At 47.8% G+C, this 22,657-nt stretch overlaps 1 protein-coding gene across 1 annotated transcript in view; it reads left to right on the top strand.

Annotated features, from left to right (window-relative positions):
- The window catches only part of ADAMTS17 (ADAM metallopeptidase with thrombospondin type 1 motif 17), a 280,726-nt gene that overhangs the window by 186,530 nt on the left and 71,539 nt on the right, over nucleotides 1-22,657 (top strand). The window contains exon 15 of the mRNA XM_045561079.1: nucleotides 4,675-4,795. Within this exon, the coding sequence (XP_045417035.1) occupies nucleotides 4,675-4,795 (121 nt within the window). The remainder of the gene's footprint in view (nucleotides 1-4,674; nucleotides 4,796-22,657) is intronic.

The following is a 22,657-nucleotide window of genomic DNA, read 5'->3' as shown; positions in this document are numbered from 1 at the left end:
AGCAGAGGCCAGAACTGGAACAAATGGAAAGTCACAACTGGAAAGAAAGCACAACCCAAGAGTCTTGGACTTGGGAATGGAGGGTGGAAGAGAAGAGTGGACTAAAAACAAAGGGATGAGTCCAGGGCTGCACCCCACGTGGCTGGCAATGCTGGCCCTGCTCCCGGAGCTTGCCGGGCTGTTAGGGGCTCCTTTCCAAAGTCATGGGATGAACTGTTCAAGGACGGCCAGAGGAGAGGGGTGGCCTCTGTGCTGAGTACGGCACTCAGTCTTCTGGGTTCAGGGGTAGATTCCGGCTTCCTTCCCACTGGTGCTGAATGGAAACCTACCACACAACACCGCCCACCTTTAAATACAGCTCTCCCTCACTCAGCCGTTCTGTTCCTCATCCTCAGATGTGAGTGGCAACCAGAGATCATCAGCTCTTTGAGGAAAACCAGCAACATGAGTGAGAAAGACCAAGAAAAACAGAAAAGCTAACCCTGGCAGAAAATTGAGATAATGAACGAATTCTGTGTGTAGCCAAACTATCAACCAAGCATGCGGGCAAACGAGAGTAATATTGAGACCCGGGAGAACTCAGAAATTTTACTTTCCATGCATCCATTCTGAAGAAATTACATTTCGTCTCGCAAAACAAAGATGAAGTGAAGCAAGAGGAGGATGAGCCCTGCAGGCCCTGGTGGAACTCACCCATGAGCCCAATAAATCCCGGCATGACGGCTCTGCAGCTGGCCTGAAATCCCTGTGCACTTATAAGTCAAATAGGTTAGTGGCCTCCCTCCAGCAGAAAAGACAGAATGAGGCAGCAGTTGGAAGATAGCTACTAAGTTGAAAAAAGCAAGTACTACTTATTCCAGCCAGAAAATGGCCAATGAAACAAGGACCATCAAAACCTATACAAGAAAATCCCAGTTCAAATATGAGAAAACTCACCCGCCCAGCTTGATAAGGGTAATCATGTTTATGCACTTGCTGAACACAGAGTGTGTGCGACACCACACCAATCACTGTGTGGGGGGAGAGGGGGAGACTACAAAGAATTATTGGACACAGCCTTCCCTGTGCTTGCAGTCTGTCGGGAAGATGACACACGCGTGGAAACCCAGCAACCAGAGGCGAAGGCATGACCAAGAGCCAATGAGAGATTCAGACGTGGCAGAAAACACATAGTGTGGACTCTTATTTGTGCGTGCATCAGGTATTTGTCAGGCACGTTCCGTGTGCTGTGTGCCAGGCACTGTATGTGCTGGGTTTCAGTGGAGAGGAGGACAGAGAGGATCCTTGTCCCTGTGCAATGTACAGACAGACTGGGTAAGCTCACAGACGTGATCACTCTAGAGATGGGTATGTATGAAGAAGAAAATAGTGTCCTAGCGAGACCAAGTAAGGGACTGTGGCTGAGGACTGTGAATGGGTGGCATGACAGGTTTCTCAGAGGAGAGAGCATTTGAGGAAGAGCCAGGCTGGCAGAAAGTTGAGACAGAGAGCTCCAGGCAGGAGGAAGTAAGAGTGAGGCTGGTGCATTCCAGGAAGGGGAAAGATAGGGGGTGGTCCAGAGGGCAGGCCTGGCATACAGTAGTAAGGGCCCGGGCAGACTCTGGGTTTTATTCTGAGTGTGACGGAGGAGTGAAGTGATCTCGCTGATGGAGAGTTGACTCTGGTGAGGTCCCAGGGGATCCCAGGAAATCAGTTAGGAGGCTGTTCTGGCAACTCATGTAGCTGAGAGGCTGGGAAATGGTTGGATTCCATGTACATTTGGAGGGAAAGGAAGGAAAGCTGAGATGGTGAGCAGCTGGGATGAGATTATGGAGGGTCTTGAACTCATAAATGTGGACATTTCTGGTAGGTAGTGGGGATCTATGGCCACAGATCTTCTCGTGTGACGGCTAGTCTGGCAACAGGCAGGGAGAAAAATGGTCCCGTAGTTCATGTTCTGAGTAAGAAGGGTCTAAACCAGGGAGTGCCCGGGAGCATGGAGAAGAGACAGACACTACAGGTTCTCGATCCCACGTGCCCTGACACAGCCAACGGCACAGTGCCCAGACCAGCAGATGCTGACCAGGCACTTTAAGGCCATTTTGAAAGCTCAGAAGTAGGGGGCGAGAATTCCTAGTGCAGGTAGAAAAGTAACTAAGGATCTCCAGGATAATGTGGGGAGACTTTAGAATGTTTATTGCTTGGAGTTTTCTTGGGTTTGTTCATCTTGTTCTCTTGGGACACCAAGCCTCCTAAGTCCGATCATTAAAGCTCCTCCAACGTTCAGAATCAGTGACTTCAGTTGTGTCCTGTGGTAGCTTCCGTGGTAGCTTCCATTTGAAAAGAAGCCCAGTCCCTGCCAAGAACACTGGAGTCCCTGCTTGCACTGACTGCAGCAAAGGGAGAAAGCGGCCCTGGGGGCAGCTGAGTTTAGCTGTGGCCCGTCAGCCCTGAGGTTTGCGCTGTCCAGACACAGACATCCATGCACACCCTCCGTCCAGATGCAGACGGCGCCCAAGGCAGTGCCAAGCAGAGTGCACAGAACGCAGGAACCTGTCCCGCCCCTGGATGGCTACGGGATTAACCGAGAGGGCAGCCCTGCGTGCATCCCTGTCTGTACCTGACCTGAAAAGTCCTCTTCGCTGGGCCTGGGGGAAACTATCTGGACCAAGCGGGATGTTTACTTAGAGCATCTAGAAGCCGTTTAATCAGGAAACTCTAGCTGAGGTGCAGGACAGGGAACCAGGCGTGAAGCCAAAGACTCGCTGCTACTAAGCAAGGGTATTTAAAATAAGACGAGGCCAGTGCAGGGAAGGTCTAGAGCTGAGAGAACCTGGGAGAGATGGGAAGGTCTAGTGCTGGCCGGAACAGGGGACAGTCCCTATAATTTTATACTGAGCAACTTTACAGCCACCAGCTAGCAGCCGAGGTCAAGAATCCAGGCAGCCCCTGCCACGTGCTCCAGGTTTCAAGGTGCCTTGTCACAGCTGGTTTTCCTCCAGGTCACTATTGGGTGGTCTGTCCCAGCAAAGCATCACAGTTAGTTGCCCCCCATGTCTTGATGTGTCGCCTAACTGCCCCCAGCTACCATTCAGTCTGCTCTTCCCCATTCCTTCCTTGCCTGGCCTCCTCTGGCTCCTAAAGCCTCCACGTGTTCCCTTTTTCTGTTTTTGTGCTCACTTTGAGCAAGTTTGTCTTCTCCTTTTCACAGTGGTCATTTTTAGACTGAACTTGCTCCATTCTTAGACTATCTTAAAGGCTTTACTGAAATGTGTCCAGTTCTGCTGTTGTTTTTAGACACACAGCTGTAGTTTCCCATTAAATCCTTCCCAAGGAAATAAGAGGATCCAAGGATGAGACTTTAGGACTATTAAATATGAAGAACATTCCCCTATTCCTTTGGATAGTGTGCTGTGGTTCTCATGGTGTGGTCCCAGCATCAGCATGGCCTAGAGCTTGTTAGAAATGCAGATTCTCAGGCACACCCAGCCCTCCTGGGTCAGAGACTCTGGGGCTGGGTCCAGCAGCCTGTGTTTAGCAGCTGTCCAGGTGAGGGCTCAATTTGGAGCCCCACTGCCGTGAGGAAGCAGAGGATCCTGGCTATGTCTGGGGGGCGTGGGCCAGGCATTTGCCTCCAGGGATCCGAGTACAGCCAGCTCTGCTCCAATCCTGCCTGCAGGTGGGAACAAGTGCGAAGGGGAAGCATGTTGCCTGTTCCCATCCAGGCATCGCAGCAAAGAGCTAAATCGCCCCCGCCGGAGTTACCGTGGTCCCCGATTTCTGGCTGTAAAGCGTTTTACAGTCTAAAGCACCAATACCTAACTTGGGGTACAGGGCAGAGGGAAATACCCAGTTCTTGTTCTGGAAGGATTCACTTTAGAGGAAAAAATGTGGAGGAGTATTTAAGCAATTTACCTAGTAAATAAACACCCACTATTTACCATAACGTGAACTTACTTTGCAGAATACAAAATTCTCATGCTTTTTTAAAAAAGAAAAAAAAAACAGGAGTTGAAAACATTTTTCTACTTTTCATGAAACTTGGGCTGTGCTTCCCAGACCTTCCTAAGGTAGAAGCTACCTCTCCTCTGTTCCCAGATGTGTCTTGTGGGAAGGGTTTCTGAGACGGGAGCTTTTGGTGGACTGATCTCCCCACCTGAGAAATGGGGGGCCCAGCCCTGCCTCAGTGAGCTCTGGGCTTCCCCACCTCAGCAGCAAGGTCTGCGGTTTCTGTTGTACGTTCTGAGACTATTGGTTGTTTCAACCAAGATACAGGCGAGGCTTGCAGCCCCAAGGAGAACACTAATCACATGAAATTGGGGCCTCACCAGGTGCCCTGAGGGTGCAGGCTTCACTCCCTACCCAGGCCTCTGCCCCGGGCAGCCAGGGCTTTAGGCCTCAGGGTGACTTCTGTGGGCACTTTTGCCTTCCTGGGCTCCCTCCTCCAGAACAAATAAAAAATATATTTGACAACTATGTGGGCCTAAAGACAAATATAATCCAGGCCAGATTCTATTCATTTGCTTTTCCTCTGATTTTAAAAGGAGTGAAAATATTTCCTTGGGCCTCTGAAAGTATCGGGGCCTCAGGCACCGTGCCTGCCGGGCCTCACGGAGAAGTCAGCCTTGCGGCGCAGCCTCCTTGAGACCCCTGTGAGTCTTGCACACAGAATAACCCAGCCCTCTGGTTCTTTAGAAAATCGGCTGTGATGGCATCATCGGGTCTGCGGCCAAGGAAGACCGGTGTGGAGTCTGCAGCGGGGACGGCAAGACCTGCCGCGTGGTAAAGGGCGACTTCAGCCACTCCCGAGGGACAGGTGAGTGTCGGGCCCAGCCACGGGGCAGCCCGCATGTGCCACGTGTTTTGTTTCCTTGGCCCAAAGGCTATGATTGTACTCTTCCCTGAATTTCCTATGTGAGGGCTAGATGATAACGGATAGCTGATCTGGCCCTTCAGTTTCATTTCTCAAAGGCAAAGGACCTTTTAGCAAGAATGGTGTCTGTAAGTGCCTGCAAGTGAATGGTTTGCCTACGAGAGGAAACAGCTCTGGGTTCTCAGCTCAGCCCAAGGTCCACGAATCAGCAGCAGCTGCCCTGGCCCAGGAGCAGACAGAGAAGGTGGCAGACTTTGCCAAATCATTTTTACCTGTCCATGGAAGAGGTTTGCTCTGTTTCTGAATTTTCTGCCAGTAAAAGTAAAATAGCATTTACATGCATCACGTACCTCTTAAACTGCATGAAGACGTATGATCCAGAAAGCCTCAGATGCCTCTGCCAGCTGTGACTCCAGAGTCACTGGTCTCCTGGTCCCCACATGTAGACAGCCCCCCAGCACTGTCCCCAGCAAGTGCGCCTGCGCTCACTTGGTGGGCCTTGTTCATCTTTCTGCTCGTACCGTCTTTGCTGATGTGGGCTGCTTTAAACTGGGTGCGAGATGCTAGTTTTTCGATCTCCTGTCCTGAAGGACGCCAACTTACGACATCCAGAGAAGCAGCTGTGGTCTACACCTAACGAGGGGCGTGTGAGGCAGGCAAAACACCGCCAGGCGAGCTCTGAAGCCTTAGTGAGTGTCCACTCGCCCAGTGTCGCCACTGGGGCTCTTGTTGGGTGAACTGAGCTGATAAACTTCTGTTTTAATTTCTACAAATTGCTTTGCACAGAAGTTTTTCAGGTCGGTCCCACTCAGCAAGAGAACAGCACCACAATTATACCTCCCTGTCCCACAGCACGGCCCTGTAGGATGAGGCAGAGAGAAGTCTGCACATGTTCCCCTGCCCCATTTTCCCTGGATCGTTAGAAAACCTGGTCTAGAGGAAACGTTCCTTCTAGAGACTTGTGGAAAGGGCAACCTATTGCACAAACATTTTGCAGGATCTTGTGAAAGCGAAAGCAGAGGTATATGCAAATACAGAACTAAATTTAAAAGTGAAAGCTCAGGCCCAGTAAGGGCTGGTTTCAGGATTTTAAAGACAGGTGCTTAGTCATCACAACACACGGCTTGGGTGTGAATCTGTGCCCGGTGTTTGGCTCCTGAAATAATGGAAGAAGGTAACGCTGGAGGATGTTGGTTTGGGGGGCAGTGCCCTCCGGAGCTACTCTGTCCAGCACGGCAGCCACGGGCCCCTTGAGTCTATGCAAATTGAAATCACAATTAAAATTAAACAAACTGAGAAATTCACCTCAGTCCCACCAGCCGCTTTCCAAGTGCTCCGTTGCCACACGTGGCTCTTGGCTCCCATGTTGGATGGCACAGATAGAGAACGTCCCTGTCAGCTCAGAAGGTTCTCTTGAACAGCGCAGCTCTGGAACTTTGATCATTTCTGCTGTTTGTTTTGACATTTCTGATGCCATCATCTCTATTGGCACCCCAGATCCTGGGTTCCCGTGAGACTTCAACCTTGCCTATCGTAGCTCTGCCAGTGTTAGGAACAAAACTGCAGTGGACAAGGGGTTACCATTTAATGTTTTTTTGTTTGGTTTTTTTTTTTAATGGAAGCATCTAGAACACTTTGTTTAAATTGAGTCTTGTGCCAAGCTCCAGTAAACAGAACTGACTGCAATTGCACTACGCTGTGGGAGGCAGGTCAAACACAGCTGTGTCCCCCCTGCCCTCCCCCGGGCAGTTCTGTAGAACACATACACCTTTGAAAACCTCCACTGTAGGCAACGTAGCAGCTCACTTCTGAGACAACCTAGATTAGGGGAAAGGTTTTCTCCCCTTTCCCAGACTCTGACCTGCGTCCGGCCCTTGGTTTTGGCCTGGAAGATCCATTCATCCATATCTAGTAGCAGCCTCTTCTCCTGCCCTCTCCTTTCCTTTCTCCATCTTCCCCTCAGTCCCAGCTGGGTTCCATCCGTGTCTGGAATGTGCAGCCTTCCTCCTGGCGAGGTCAGGCTTCTGTGGCCATGGCAGTGGGTCCCCCATGGAGGGATAGATCACATCAGAAGCCTCCTTGGGGCAGCTGTCCCCACGCTGGCTTGCAGCTTAGTGGGGCATCCTGCCAGCTGCGGGGGCACAGAAACCTTAGCAAACCTTCAGAGAAAGACGAGCACACGTTAGCCTCACCTACCTGTAAATGTTCTGTCACTTTGAGCAGTTGCCAATTGTCACACATTCATTTCAAAGTGCGAAACTGGTTGGAGTCTGTGAGCGTAAGCTCATATCAACATGAGTTCCATTTATTGGAGATCCGTGCAGAGCTCACTTGCACGTGAATGAATCGCCGGCTGCCCCTCTGGTACAGTTTCATTAAATGCGGAGCCGTAACCACGGTCTGACATACTAAATGCACATACGCATGGCACTGATAGAGGCTCACCCACAAGTCCATTCGCCCAGTAAACATTTATTCAGCACGACTACATTTTAAACGCTAGGTATATAGAAATAAAAGTGAACTGTCACCTCATTGGTCACAGTGGAGGGAGGGGACCCCCAGACGAACAGGTTGAGTCCATGTGAGTGTGAGATAGAGGCAGCTCCGTGGGGGTGTTGTGAGGCCCCAGATTCTGGTGGGAGTAACTCCTCCAGTCCTGCGGACAGACGAGGTGGCCTGCAGCCCTGAAGGACATGTGGAAGTTAACTGACGGCAAGGGTGGAGGAAGACATTCCAGCGAAATCACATAAAGCCCCCACGTCACTGAGCATCTGGGTGCCTCCAAGTGCAGCTGGGTGGATTCGCTAATCTTGTCAGTTTAGATAGGAAGGTGACTTTCATCTCTTCCTGGCTCCAAAGAATGAGGAAAGGAGGAATGTCTTATCACCCTTAAGGGCAAATATCAAAGAGAAACACCATACCAGAAAGATAAAACGGAATCAAATGAGGGATTTTCGCCTAATTATATGAAGTCCTAACCCTGGCCTGAACTCCTCTGGGTCCCGTTACCAAAGTTGCTGAGCCGAGAACCCAGGGCAGGCCCACGCAGGGCAGAGTGTCCCAGCCCAGCCGAGCGTGAGGCATGGGGCTGCCCCTCTGAGTCCCAAGAGTTCCCAGTGCAGGGCCGGGCAAGTGGCATCCTGGGTGTGGGGTGTGTATCGCCTTCCAGCCTGTTGCTTCCCAGCTGTGAGCAAATGAGGTCCTCAGCTACTCTGCAGAAGGAGTCACCTTGAATCGGCTGTCATACTGCTTCTCTGATGGATGGGCTTCGGAATGCGCAAGCCTTTAGTTGGGTTGACACAGCTGAGTTATTTGAACTTAGTAATTTGAAAGTTCTTGGTATGATGCTTTTATTTCATTAAATCGTCATTTTAACGTTATTACTTTTGTTCCATCCTGCTCCTCGTCACTAAAAGGTGACCAGTCAGTCTTTAGGTACCGGGTACCCATGGACAGCCAGGGCACACCTGGACTGAAGTCTCCACCGAGAACCAACCAGGATGCCTTTGGGCTCGGAATTCCTTTGCTCTGTGTTCTTAAAGAGAACCTTTTTAAACAGTCAGTTCTTAACAGAAAGGGTGGCATCGTCTATCCCTTCTGAATGTGGCTAAATCCACATGTCACATGTGTATTCAGTAACTGAGCCCCTACCTCGCGCCAGGTTCCTTGCTCTGTCTCTAGGAGAGGGGCAGGGACGTTCCGTGGGAAACGTGTTAACGTGATGATGACACAGTAAGGCTTCTTTACACTGTGATTAAAAATGACAATATCGGTTCTTAAACTGTACATGTAAACAAATTACCCCCTATTTCTTTTTCTCAGTCAAGAATAATCTTTGTACGAAGGTGTCCACGTGTGTGATGGCAAAGACTGTTCCCAAGTGTTTCTCATGTAAGATGTTTGGATGTGACATGTAGTCCCAGCGGTGACATGCTTGGTGTGGGGCTCTTGCCTGGCTTTATATGCCTGAATGTTTTCTGAGTAGAATCAATGGGAATGAGTCATGCGTGAAGCCATGGATAAACACAAAGGCCATTTATTGCTTATATATAACTGATGCGCAAGCCCAATTGCCAAAAAGAAAAACTATAGAATAAAACCAATTATTTACTTATTTTTATTTATTTTTTTATTTTTATTTTTTTTAAGACAGGATCTCACTCTATTGCCCAGGCTGGAGTGGAGTGGAGTCACCATAGCTCACTGCAACCTCCAACTCCTGGGCTCAAATGATCCTCCTGCCTCAGCCTCCTGAGTAGCTGGGACTTCAGGCGTGCACCACAACACCTGGCTAATTTTTTCTATTTTTGTAAAGATAGGATCTCTCTGTGGGGTTCGAGCCAGGCTGGTCTGGAGCTGCTGGCCTCAAACGATCCTCCCGCCTCAGCCTCCCAAAGTGCTAGGATTGCAGGCATGAGCCACTGTGCCCAGCCAAACCAATTTTAAAGAAATAAAAGATAAAGAGTCACAGGACCAAGAGGCCAGATGGAAACATGCCCTAGTGTGCCAGCGCTAAGTTTTCCTTCTTTTCAACACCTGGCACTTTGGCAGAAAATGCCAAGACATGCCAGAGAATTTAGCCTCAGTTGGCACCTTCCTCCGTAGGGAAGTTTCCGTATTACAGGGCTGGACTGCCCTAAAGGCAGTAACACCTGGTATCACCCTCCTGGTCTCCGTGCTGGAGTTGAAGGCCGTGGCCTTGATTTGGCCCATATACGCTGACCTCCTATTCCGTGGGGTGAACTAAAGCATAGTCTAGTCTCCTGGGCTTCCCAATGAGTTCTTTCAGTTAGACCCAGGAACAACCTATAGAGGTAAACATAGATAGTAATATTCTCATGAACAACTTTTTTAAAAAGGGAGAAATATGAACTTACACAAAAACCTTTCTAAACATTTTTCGATCTATTTACAAAAAAAAGAAGTTTGATATATATTTTTTTAATGTTTGATTCAGCTTAGGGAGGGTCCCAGTATGCATGGCCAGGGTTTACCTCTCGTCCATCATGGTACCTTGTCAGCTCAATTGTTTTCTTCCAAAGATAGTTAATGCTACTAAAAACACAAGGAGAAATATGACCCCTAGATCCTCTAAGAGCAGATCTTACTTGAAAAATTCAGACAAAAATTATTTCACAGGGAACTGCGCTCATAGCCTGGTAATATTAACTATTCAGAAGATTTAAGACAAGTTAAAGGCCAGCATCACTTGAAGGTCCTTCTAACTACTGGTCCTTCGGGCAGGATCGGCACGTTCTCCTGGAACCATGGCAAAGGCATTGCATTTTATCCGTGGCTTCCTCATGAAACCAAATCCTGTTCCTGTAACTGGATTTCTCCTGCTTGGTGGCTGAGGCTAGAATGGAAAATTACTCCAAAGATAAAGTCTTGCTACCTTGCCTAAAATGGGAATCTGTCTTGTAAATTCTGAGAGTAAATCCACCCCTTTTTTGAGTCTATTTCATGGTCAGTGTAGTGGTGTCTGGCGTCTGCATCGTGGGATGTCTGGCCCAAGGGATGCCAAGGTGCTTTGGGGCTTGGTCTTGGGCCCCTCTCCCTTCCTGGTCGCTCTCCATACCTGCCTCGGGGTGGGCTAGGAGCTCTGGGTCAGAGCGCAGCTGGAGGATAGTGACTGAGCGGCAGAGAGCCTGCCTTTCATGCTATAGACTTTCTCTTTAATTTGTTCCCTCTTTTTCATGACCAAACTCATCTTAGAAAGAAAGGTTAGCAGGGCCCGTGTCAGTAGTGCCTGCCCTGCCCTGAGAGGTCGCCTGAGGGTGAGCCTCACTTGGGTTGCACGTCTGCCTTGAGCTTTGCTGTTCATCGTCGTCTCCACCCAAGGGTACATGAGAAAAGACAGAAAACAGATGCCTTCTGAATGCTGCAATTTGTGCCAAAGTTAGGCTTAAAAATAGACCCGGTGACCATGCATCAGCTGCAAATGTGCCTTGCTGTGGAATGTGGAGAATTCACCGATCGGGGCCCAGGCAGCTGTGTCTGCAGCCTCAGATTCTGCAGGCGGAGGATGCTGACACGCAGGTTTGTTAGCCACAAAATCGGAAGATTCCCTCTAACAGCAGCTTCCTTCAGAGAATAAATTCAGTTCCTCAAGCAGATCTTGTTCCCAGGCATGTTTTATAGATTAAATGGAAAAAGACTTTAATTACTTTGACCCTGAACAACTTTTATCTCCGTTTTTGACACTTTACTGCTTTATATGCCCGGAATCCAATAATTCTTCAAACTCCCCAGAAGGAACAGACTTCTCAAAGAGAAATTTGTGCTAGAAAATCCAGTGCTATCCTAACAGCTGTTTTTTGGTATTTTTGGTTGTTCTTGTTGTTGTTGTTTGGTACCCAACCTTTTCAGTAGGGAAGCATTCTTAGACCAGAGAGGATTTTTAATCAGAAAACCTTATCCTCACCCCATCACCACTGGACAGTGCAGGAACCACATGTAGGCTGCTCGGGCCGGCCAACATCACCATTCCCAAGTTGGACGCAGTTGGAAGGGGTCAGACTGGAGACCACTCAGTCGTTGAAAAGTCATCCTGCCTGGGCATCAGGATGGATCAGGGCACAAAACCTAGGCACTTGCTTCCCTTAAGCTGGACTGTGTTTACATTTGGAAAATCTCTCTGCACATCCAGTAGGACATTTATTTGTAAACATCCGAGGTTGGATCTGTAGTAACAATGCCAGGGCATTTGCTGGGAGGAGGGAAGGACACTGCTAAACTTTCTGTCTCACGTGGCTGATTGAACATGTGGCTTATTTGCTCGTCTTCCCAAGATCACCTGAAAATGAATACAAAGGAACTTCTGAAAAGGTTTAGGAAGAACAAGGACATCTCGGGTGGAAGTTCATGTGTGGATGTATATAAGCATATTTGAATGACTATGCTTGGTTTTGCTGCAGTAAACAAGCAAACAAAACTCAGTGCAGAACTCTAGGTCTCAGTGGCTTAACACAGAAGTTTGTTTCTTTGTCATGCTGCCTGCCCACCAAGGGTTGGCAGGAGGCTCTGCATATTGTGGTCACTCCTGGACCAAGGCTGACAGGCTTTTTGTTTTCATACGCTGCCACGATCACCTTGGCAGAAAGAGGAAGGGAATATAGCAAAACAGACCCTTAAAGATCCTTCAGAGGAGAGATACATGTCATCTTCACTCACATGTTACTGTTTAAAGGAAGTCACATGGTCACACAAATTAAAGGGAGCTGGGAAATGTATTTCTACCTGGAAACATTTGGTGGCTGGCAACATGACATAGCACCCATAACAAACTTCTCTACATTCTGGTATTTTGGTTGCCAACACATGGTAACAGCTCCCGGCCCCTTAGCAGAAAGCCAGTCTCGACAGTCAGCAAGCACCCCCCTCCCCCCGCTACCCCCATCCACACAAAGACAGTCCATCTGACCTCATGCATGAAGGAGAGTCTGCAACACAAATGGGAAGGACCAAGATAAACTGACAAAAATGACCTTCGAGAAAAACAAGACAACTCAAATAATAAATAGAAGATCAAAATCTCTAATAACTATTCATAGAAAGATTTAAGATGTTGTTGTATACATAAAACAAGAACAGAATGCCATGAGAAGAAACAATCAGAAAACAAAAAAGATCTCAAAAATTTAAAATATGACTATCAAATTAAAACCATCTGATGAAAGGCACCCTAAACAAAGAAATAACACATGACAGATTGAGGAAAAATGTTTACAACACGTCTAATAAGCAGTTTGAGTCCAAAAAAAATCAAATTATATTAATACATATTAAAATATATATTTAAACTCCTACATATCAATTGAATAAAAACAAAAGACAGTAGAAAATTGGGCAAAGGTTATGAACAAGGCCATTAAATAAAGAAGACACACAAATGGCCAGGAAGTATATGATGATGCTCAAGCTCATTGGTAAACAGGGAAATGCAAATTAAATGTATGACAACATTTTTTCACCTATTGGATTAGCAAGTATTAAGAGGATTGGTCATTTCAAGTATTTACAAGTCTGTAAATAAACATGTACTTTTGTATAGTTTTGGCTGGTTTATGTAATAGTTGAGCTGTTACAGAGGGCAAATTAGCAGTACTTTCAGCATTTAAATTGCATATGTGTTTGACTCAGCGATTCTACCGTAGCTGACTTGGTAAGACATTGTATGTATGTATAGGAAGACAGGTAAAAAACTGTTCATTAATGTATTGCTTCTTTTTTTAGCATGTTCACAAATATATAATTCACATGTCATAAAATTTACCCACATAAAGTGTTCAATTCAGTGAGCTTTGGTATGTGCAACTTATGCAGCCATCACCACAATGATGCCGAAAAGAAATCCTGTACTCATTAGCAGTCATTCCTCATCTCCCTCTTACCCCAGCCCTAGGTGACCACTAATGTAATTTCTGTCTATGGATTTGCCTATTCTGAACATTTAATATAAATGGAATCATGCAATATGTGGTCCTTTGTGACTGGCTTCCTTCACTTAACATAATATTTTCAATATTTATCCATGTTCCCAAAAAGAAAAAAAAAAAAAAAAAAAAAAGAAAAAAAAAAAAAATATTTATCCATGTTGTAGCAAACATCAATATTTCATCCTTTTTATTCCATTGTTCAGATATACCCCATTATTTTAATATTTTCATCAATTGATGGACATTTGGGTTGTTTCTAGTTTTTGGATATTAATAATGCTAATAAAATCTTTTGTGTGCAAGTTATTATGTAGACATGTTTTCATTTCTCTTGTGTGTATATGCCTAGGAGTGGAATTGGTAGGTCATATAGTAATTCTATGTTTGAACTTTTTGAGGAGCTGCCAAGCTCTTTTCTAAAGTGGCTGCACCATTTTACATATTTACTGGCAATGAGTGAGAGTGCCAATTTCTCCACATTCTCTCCAACACTTCTTATTCTCTCTTTTTGTTACAGCCATCCTAATGGATGTGAAGTGTTATGTCCTTATGGTTTTGATTTGCGTTTCCCTAATGACTAATGATAATTCTATTGAGATGATCGTGTGGTTTTTGTCCCTTATTAATATGGAGTATTACGTTGATTAATTTTCCTTATGTCAAACTAACCTTGCATTCCTGGGGTAAATCATATTTGATCATAGTGTGTAATCCTTTTTATATGTTTCTGGATTAAGTTTGCTAGTGTTTTATTGAGGAGTTTTGTGTGCATATTCATATGTGGTATAGCATTGTTTTTAACAGTGAAAATTTTGAAACGACCCAAATGTCCATCAACAGGGAAGTAGTTATATAAAATACATAGCAATTTAAGCCAGAAAAAAAGAAGAGTAAGTAGAACTATATATAATAACATGTATTATCTCCAAAACATATGGTTTTAAACATAACAAATGTAGTATAACACAATATAGAGCTATAATGTTACTCCTAACATTTATGTAAAATACAGACAAATATGAAAATACCACGCTATTTTTATTTGTGTAGATATATGTATAAATAGTAAGATATATGAATACTATATATAAAACTGATAGTGGTGTTTTCAACAGAGGAGAGGAGTTGGGATAAAGGAGATTTGAGATTTATCCGTACTAGTAAAATTCTTACAATGAGAAAATACACTCATATGTATTTGTGTAAATTTAAAATACATAAATTGTTTTAAAAAGGGAAAACTACAATGAATTCACTAACATACGTAAACCTACACCCTAGTAAATTTCACTATAAAGCAGGAGAAAGTTCTGATGACCTACAACACTGTCCTTCTCTCCCCACCACAAAAACCCACTGCAGACTGGAACAATTAGAACTTGTCTCACTTCAAAGCATGAAATTTTGAAAGAGAACCAGCACAGAATCTATGCAAGTATATTGCAATAGGAAAAGGATGGAAGGGAAAAGAAAAACAAATGACTTTAAAAAAAAAAAAGAAAAAAAAAAAAACCTCACCAGCAAAATGTTACCAAGGAAAAGGTGAAAACTGTGATCCAGTGGTACTGCCATAAATTCCAAAAACTGATAAACAATAGCCTCAATAAAACAACAAGTCATGGCTAAGATACAAGACCTCAAGGAAGATACAAAGACACAATGAAGCAACAGAGGGAGACGAAACATGACTTAGCAGAGCTGAGGAAAGACCCAGAAGTTGTCAGTGAATCCATCATAGAAATCAAGTCCACATGGAAGCAGACAAAGAAAATCAACACCACAGAAAATACAGTAGGAAGCATGGACGACAGGAAATAGCACACAACGTTTTAAAGCAATACTGTAGTTTTTCAGAGGGCAAGCAGCTTAGTCTCTGCTGTCAGGAATATCCCATGGGTATTCAAAGAAAGGTCAAACTACAACAAAGAGCAAAAGAAGCTCTAACAGATGCATGAGCCCAGGACACTCTTCATTCACGCTCCAGGGAGGTGCCGTTCATGTGGAATACCAGGCCGTGTTAGTTTGCTAGTGTTGCCGTAACAAAGCGCCACAACCTGAGTGGCAGAAACAACAGAAATGTTCTGTCTTTCAGTTCTGGGGGTGAGAAGTCTGAGACCAAGGTTTTGTCAGGGTTGGTTCCTTCTGAGGTCTGGAAGGACCTGTTCCAAGGCCTCTTGCTTAACTCCTGGTGGTTTGCTGGCAACCTCTGGCCTTCCTTAGCTTGAAGACGCATCATCCCATCTTTGCTTTCGTGTTGTCATGGTGTTCTCCCTGTGTGCATGTCTGGGTCCAGGTTGTCCATTTTTATAGTGACATCAGTCATATTGGATGATGCCTCCCCTATTCCAGTGTGACTTCATCTTAACTAAATACATCCACGATGGTCCCATTTCCAAATAAGCTCACATTTTGAGGGTACTGGTGGTTAGGACTTCAACATATGAATTTGGGGGAGAGGGACACAGTTCAGCCCATACTACATGCAGATAGTGCTCTCTGGAAATGAGGCAGCTGGGAGGTTCTGGCCACAGAAGGGCATTCCCCCTTAGTTGACTCTTAATTTCTCAGAGCTGTACCTGCCCACAGTCTCTGAAACCACCCCATGGGAGCATGGTAGGTGGATTTTGGTGGGGGGCTGCTGGGTGGGCCTCTGATCTGGGGTGGAGGCGTGGTTCACCTGTTTGTCGTTTGTGGCCGCAGGTTACATCGAAGCTGCTATCATTCCTGCTGGAGCTCGGAGGATCCGTGTGGTGGAAGATAAACCTGCTCACAGTTTCCTGGGTAAAACAAAAATGATTTAACTCACAATTTATGTGCTGAGAATTGATTTTGATGATCAGTCTGATAAATTCAATTCAGCAACATTCTTCTGGGTCATAACCTGTTTTATGCCTATATTTTAATTGTAATGACGTAAGTACTCGGAGTGGGCCAAACAGCGCTGTCTAATTTGACCAATAAGCAGCCACCCCCAAGGTGGATTGGGGGCGGGTATGGGTGGGCCCACCAGCTTGGTCACAGAAGAGTGAAGGAAGTTATGAGGAACTGAGGTAGAGTTAGTCCCCAGCGGTAACCCCAGGGGAGCCCAGAGCAGCTTTAACTTGGGTAGCACGGGCCCAGCGGGCCACTCGCAGGAAGACCTGTAGGCTCTCAGTGGCTCTGGGGTGTCTTCTTAGCTGGGAAAAGAGCAATATCCCTAAATCTAATGGGAACCCAGAAAAACACTGATTTTCACTATGGTCTTTTTACCCCGAATTCCCAGTGGCTGACTCCATTGATCTCCAAACACCTGCATGTTTCTGTAGACTTGGGTTCTATTCCTGACTGGCCTTTGCTGCCCTCCGCAGCACCATGGGTCAAGCCTAAGAAGAGTCATTCAGTTAAGCTCCTTCTGAGCCAGAGAAGACCCTCTAAGTGTGCCCTGGGCTCAATTCCCAGCCTCCCCATCGAGCCCAGCAAAGGTCAGCCCAGTACTTGACCCACCGTGGTGGTTGGAGTTCTGAGCTGAACACATAAGTGTTCTCTCTGCAGATCACAGGAAGCAAACACTGCCATGGAGACAGCGGGGTGCCCAGAGGCTGCCTCTGCTCCTAGTTCACTGGCGTGGGGTGTGCTACGACCCCTTGTCCTTCTGCCAGCCCTAATCCCAAGTTCCTGTCTTGGGTTCAATTTCAAACTAGAGGTGGCTGATCTTCCACTCAGGTACCCCTCTCCTGAGCACTCTTCATATTATAATCTGTCAGCCTGTGTTGCAAGGTGCTCGTGGAGCTAGAAAAAGAAAAGGAAAAATAAGGCATGATTTCTCTGATCTCAAACTTCCTGCAAGCTGCCCATTGGGCCTATGCTGCTCAAACTCTTTTATTTCAATGTTTATCGCTGATACTAAAAGACCACCTCTTTGTCTACATTCTTGCCTTTGTAGACTGCACGTAAGTACCCAAGTCTTTCTTTGCAATGGTCTCTACTTTAGACACTCAGAGTCTAATGAGACAGACAAGAAACAAACCTGTAATAGGCAAGTTTACAAGGTAGACTGCCATCCTGTTGTTCAAGAGTTAGGAAACACTTAAAGGCACGAAGGCACTCCCTGCACACCTGCCTTAGGGGAAGCAGTAGAGGCAGGTGAGCCCGTGTCCAAGCGCCCACACCAGGACTCACTGGCACCATGCCCTGTGGGTCCCCTATGCCCCAGGCAGGCCTGCCACCACCTCTGTGGCTTTGTCACCTGCTGTCCATGCCACATCCTTGAAGCTGTGATGGCTACTGCTGCTCCTGCTGCCAGGGTGTAAGGCCTGCCGTCCCTCGAGTTGGCATCCACATGGATCTGTATCAGCCCTGTGGTTCTCCCCACCTCCCCTGTGTAGACTCTGCCCCAGCCCTGCCTAGCACCCCCTCCCCAGCTGTTCCAGCTGTCACTCCACAAATAGAACAATGCTCATGCATGCTTGCTGAAACAGGGCCTCCTGCTGCTTTTGGCAACTTCTTGGGAGTAACAGCTTTTTTACTAAATTCTCAAAGACCCCCCCCCCCTCCTCCTGCCCACCCACGGAAATTAGGTCGACCTCACCAGCATTTGCAGTGGAAGCCCCGTCACCTAGTGTCACCCCCAGAAGTTACCCTTCCCAGCTGGTGCATGGGGGAACGCACCACTCCTACCTGGGAATGACGTTTCCACTCCCCAGGTACACTGGACCTCGTTGCAAGGCTGGTGTCCCCTTTCACCCTCATCGTGTTCAAAATCCATAATCTGAGTACTCTAAGAGCCGGCTCAACCCTGAGGTCGGCTTACTGGTTCCTCCATCAAGCACCAGCAGCTGCTCCTGCAAATGTGAGTCTTTTGGCCTCTGATCCTGGATTCTGAGCTGTCCCAGTTCCATTCCTGCACCTGACCCCAGGCCCCCAGGTGTCCGGCAAAAACAGGAATGTTTTCTTTATCCCTACTTTTCTGTGCCAATGTAAGAATGACAGAAGGAGGTCAGAATCTTCTGGATCACTTCTCAACTTCTAATTCCTCTGGTGACAAGGAACTTTTCCCTGGGACTCATTTTAAGGCCAAGAAGCACTAACTAGTGGACGCTGCCCAGGGGATCAGCTCTCATGATGGTCCGTGTCCGCTCCTGCAGCCTCAGGACCACATACATAGACAAGAGTGAGGACATCCACGTCAGGGCTCTCAGTCCCTGAGCCCTCCAAACACTGAGAGTATCGCTGTGCTTCCTCCACAGAGGAGTGAACCGGAGCTCCAAGGGCTTGACAGCTCGTTCAAGCTCCTCACTTCCCCTGAGTCCTCTGCAGTTCACAGAGCCCCTCGGAATTGCCCTGAGGTGTCCAGCCACAGCCAGAGATGACTGACGAGAAGCTTTTTCATTGCAGAACGCATGTGAAACCTGCCCATTGTGACTGCTTCATGTGTGCACATCAGAGAAGCAAACCTCCATCCCTAGGAGATGGGTTTAATGTCTCGGGGCAACTTCTCAGCTCCGTTGAAGCACTGGGTCACCATGGGAGGTGGGAGCCAGCTTCGTCCCTTTACCTTTTCCAAAAATCATAATCCCAGTATTCTGGGGCCTGGCTCATGGACATGGGTGAGCTGAAGGTGGTCCACGCTTGTTATGTTTCTCAAGTTGGTTCCAGCAAGTCTCGTTTCCACTTGGGTCTAGGTGCTTTGGACATCGACCCAGGGTAACTTTGAATTACTCTCACATTCGCTGGGATCAGTTCCTGAAGAATTTCACCCCACCTACCTTCAGCCCACGCTGGCTGGCTTTCTGCTCGAAACCACCTGGAACAGGAAATGCCTCTGCAGTTTGTATCCATAGCTAAGAACAGAGCTGGCAGAACTCCGAGTGGAAATAAAAGGAGCTGACTCGATGCCAGGATTAGAAGTAGGTTGACTGTGGGTCAGGTCTTCCAGTTGAATCCAAGAGGGAGAGAGACGAAAAGAACCCTACCCCGGCTTCTGCACAGCTCTGTGCCAGAGGGGGACATGCAGACAGGGCCACAGCTCGAGTCTGCCCCCAGCCAGTTCTGAAGAGGAGCCGTGGCCTCCTATCAGGAATGCCCCCTGGAATGGCTCATGGTTTTCCCCACGCTGTGCCTGGAAGTTCAGGGATGACGTGTAAATGTCCACAGAGAGAAAGAAGGGCCAGTATGGAAATCGACCTCAGCACATGACCTTATGTTCCAGGCCACTGAGGGGGTTTGTTCTGCCATAGTAGCTAAGGAAAATGTGTACCCATCATGTGGTACCCCACGGAAGTCTAACAGTTGAGAGGCTTCTGAGCAAAATCCATAAAAGCAAGCACTGTGATACCTTGGAAAGTGGTTTAAAACATTTAACCTCTGGCCCAGGCAGAACCAGCAAGCAAAAATCTCCTTCCTCAGCGGAACTTCAGATATCACTAATAAAATCAGTTGCTCAAGGAATTCTCTGTTCTTCATTATATGTCCATGAAATCAGAGCATTTGTAATCATCTTAATGGGCCCTGTTGAGTCTTTTCTGCGTCCAAAAATCCTAATTTCAAATACAAACTAATTGATCTTGAAATGCTTGCAGACAAAGGGGGCTTGGATATATCCACTAATGCCTAAGGGTCGATAGGGCCAGGACCTTGTGGAGCTGGATTCGTATTTAATTTGGAGGGCCTTCTTTAGGAAAAAGGATATATTGTGCACAGGGCCTCGCAAACCCTGCTCTGCGCAGCTCAGGGAAGCCAGGAGGGCAGCCCAAGCTACCGCAGAAGGAGACCAGAGGTAACTTGCATTCTCTCTCTGGAGCTGCCACGGCCCCACGAAGTCATTGCATTGTTGGACTCCACGTTGAACTGGTTTATTTGCTGTTAAAATGTTCCAACAAAATCTCTGAGGCAGAAATCTCTTTTGAAGGAATGTCAGGCGCTAAATTCTGATTTTAGCAGGGAAGTTCCAATTTTTCGGCATGGACCATAGCAACCTGCAGATGTTGAATCTTGCTGACGAAGTTATACCAAACTCAACAGGTTGGAAAGTGATCTTCATGCCTCCTGGAACCAATGACTTCCTGCTTTTAACTCTGCCTCTGTTTTCCTCTCCTAGAGAGTGCATGAGTGAGTGTCGCCTGGAGCCAGCTGTCCCGAGGGAAGGGTGCTGGCTCTGAGGTGGGCACCCAACAGCGGCTGGACGGCTGCATCTGCAGAGCGTGGGAGCTCGCAGCCGCTGTGGGGGTGGCCACAAGCAGGGCTTGGGTACACAGTTTATTCTTTCTGGGGCCAAGAGAGGTGAATCACACCCACTCCCCTCTCAACAAATTGGTGACAGTGTGAGATTTCCCCGAGTCACCAGCAGACCAGCACCTCCGATGCAAAGGCAGGTGACTCGTGAGAGTCAATTGCACCCCATCCACCATGTTGAAGATACTTACACCTTGGATACAACATGTGCTATAAAAAACTAGGCTATTTTCCCCAGAGAGCTGGTTGTCCCCTGTGCTCCTCCCCCCACTCAGCAGCTGACTTTGTCTGGGCTAGTCGGTTAGTCACGTCTGTCTCTCTCACTTCCCATCCCCCAATTCCTCGACCATAACCAGCAGGTCCTCCGCGCTCTCCCTGCAACCTACTCCTGAAGTGTCTCTTCCACCCATCTGCCAAGGACAAGCGAGACCCTGCTCTGGTGATCAGAGGTGGCACACCCCAAGCCCCAGCTGGCTCTGCCTCCACCCGTGTAGCTGCTGCTGCATCTCGCCCACAGCCCGTCTTCGGGTGGCAGAGGCTGGGCTTCCCCTCTCCCCCCACCCCTGCAGTGTTTCCAGGGACGGGTTCATAATCGCCCCCAGGTGTGCCCGCCTGCCCTTCTCCCAGCCTCCCCACTCCTGACCTCTCAGACGTTTGACTTTGGGCATGGAGGCGGGGTAGTTTTCAGTTTGTAATTCAATAAGGCATTCTAAAGCATCTTATAAAAAGGTCCATGGAAATGCATAAACAAGGCTGGGTGGGAAAGAGCCACCTCGTCAGGAGTCTTTGTGCCAGGACGGGAGCAGAGGCCGGGAGAGAGTTGAAGGCGTGGATCGAGTACGCCAGGCCTCCCGCCTGCCGGGGGGCTGAGCTCACGCCCGTGAGCCCTGCAGTGATCTCTGGAAATCCATAATACTCATTTCCTTTCCCTACCTGCTCTGTCCTCATTGTCATTAGTATTTTTTTTTTAAACCAGCCTCCAAAAGGCACATGTGAAAGCCAAACCCAGTTCTCCATTGCTGAGCAGCAGCTTCAGGCTCTGCTGGATCCAGGGACAGTCTCTCTCTGTGCTGGCACTGTTGTCTGTGCTCTCTGGGGTTCTCTTCCCAAGTGCTGGCAGATCCAGGCTTCCATTCAAGTTTCCCCCGTGGGAAGAAAGCTGCCTCTTCCCAAGGTGAATGGAAGTCCCACTGTCCAGGGTTGGGCTGTGGGCATGTGCCCGGAGCTGCAGTGGATTTAGGGCTCAGCCCCACACGACTGGAGGAAAAACAGATTCTGGAAGGAAACTCTGGGTACCATTGCTTGACGAGAAAGAGACAGATGCCGAGTCTCACAATAGCGGTAAAACAGGGAAAAGATTGGGGCCCAACTGCTGACCCTGAGGCCCCGGCCCAGGACAGCAAATGTCAGAGTCAGTTGCTGGCGGAGGGTGCTGGTCAGTGGCTGTGAGACAACAGGGACTTCAAACCTCAGTGAGAAGACACAGGGAAGTCCCTGGTGGGCGCTTTGGATAAGAATAAACAGATGGCTTGTGTGGAAAACCAGATTTTTGCTTATGGCCCATCAGCAACATGTTGATTCTCGGTGTCCTTCAACCCATTTCGTATCTCGCGGAGCTGAGAGCGAGCGAGTGCCTGAACCTGAAGCCGGCAGTGCCTCTGTGATGGTGTCCCCGCCCCGCCCGCTGCAGCTGCCCAGCGGCGACCGCCACATCTGTGGGCGGCTGTGGTTTCCAAACTTCAATACTTAATAGAATAACCATTGTTTCTCGAAGGAATATCCACTTTACTAACGTGGGGGTATGAAATCTCTCCGAGATGCTGGAGTGAGGCTGCTCTCCTTCCAGAGCCCCCAGTAGGTAGCAAAACTTGTTTCATAGCCTAGGACACATTAACATAGAATTAGTTCATCAGGCAGAAAACCATCTACTGGGTAAGTTTGGTGAAACGTGATCTGGCTATGGTGGTCCCCATCCTGTGCCCCTTCCCCCCACCCTCACTATTTAAGTTGGTTTTGAGACACAGTCCAGGCCAGGAGGGGCCCGTCAATCCTGACGGCTCTCCCCGGGGGATCCTGTGAGCCAGACGTCTGTTCTCAGCACGCAGAAAGCTCCCTTCCCTCACTGCAGGCCTCCCACCTGCCCCCGTGGACAGGG

Source organism: Lemur catta, chromosome 9 (genome assembly GCF_020740605.2).
Source record: "Lemur catta isolate mLemCat1 chromosome 9, mLemCat1.pri, whole genome shotgun sequence".
In the NCBI taxonomy this organism is placed as follows: domain Eukaryota; kingdom Metazoa; phylum Chordata; class Mammalia; order Primates; family Lemuridae; genus Lemur; species Lemur catta.
The sequence above is the reverse complement of the archived record's forward strand: the minus strand, read 5'-3'. Positions and strand labels throughout refer to the sequence as shown.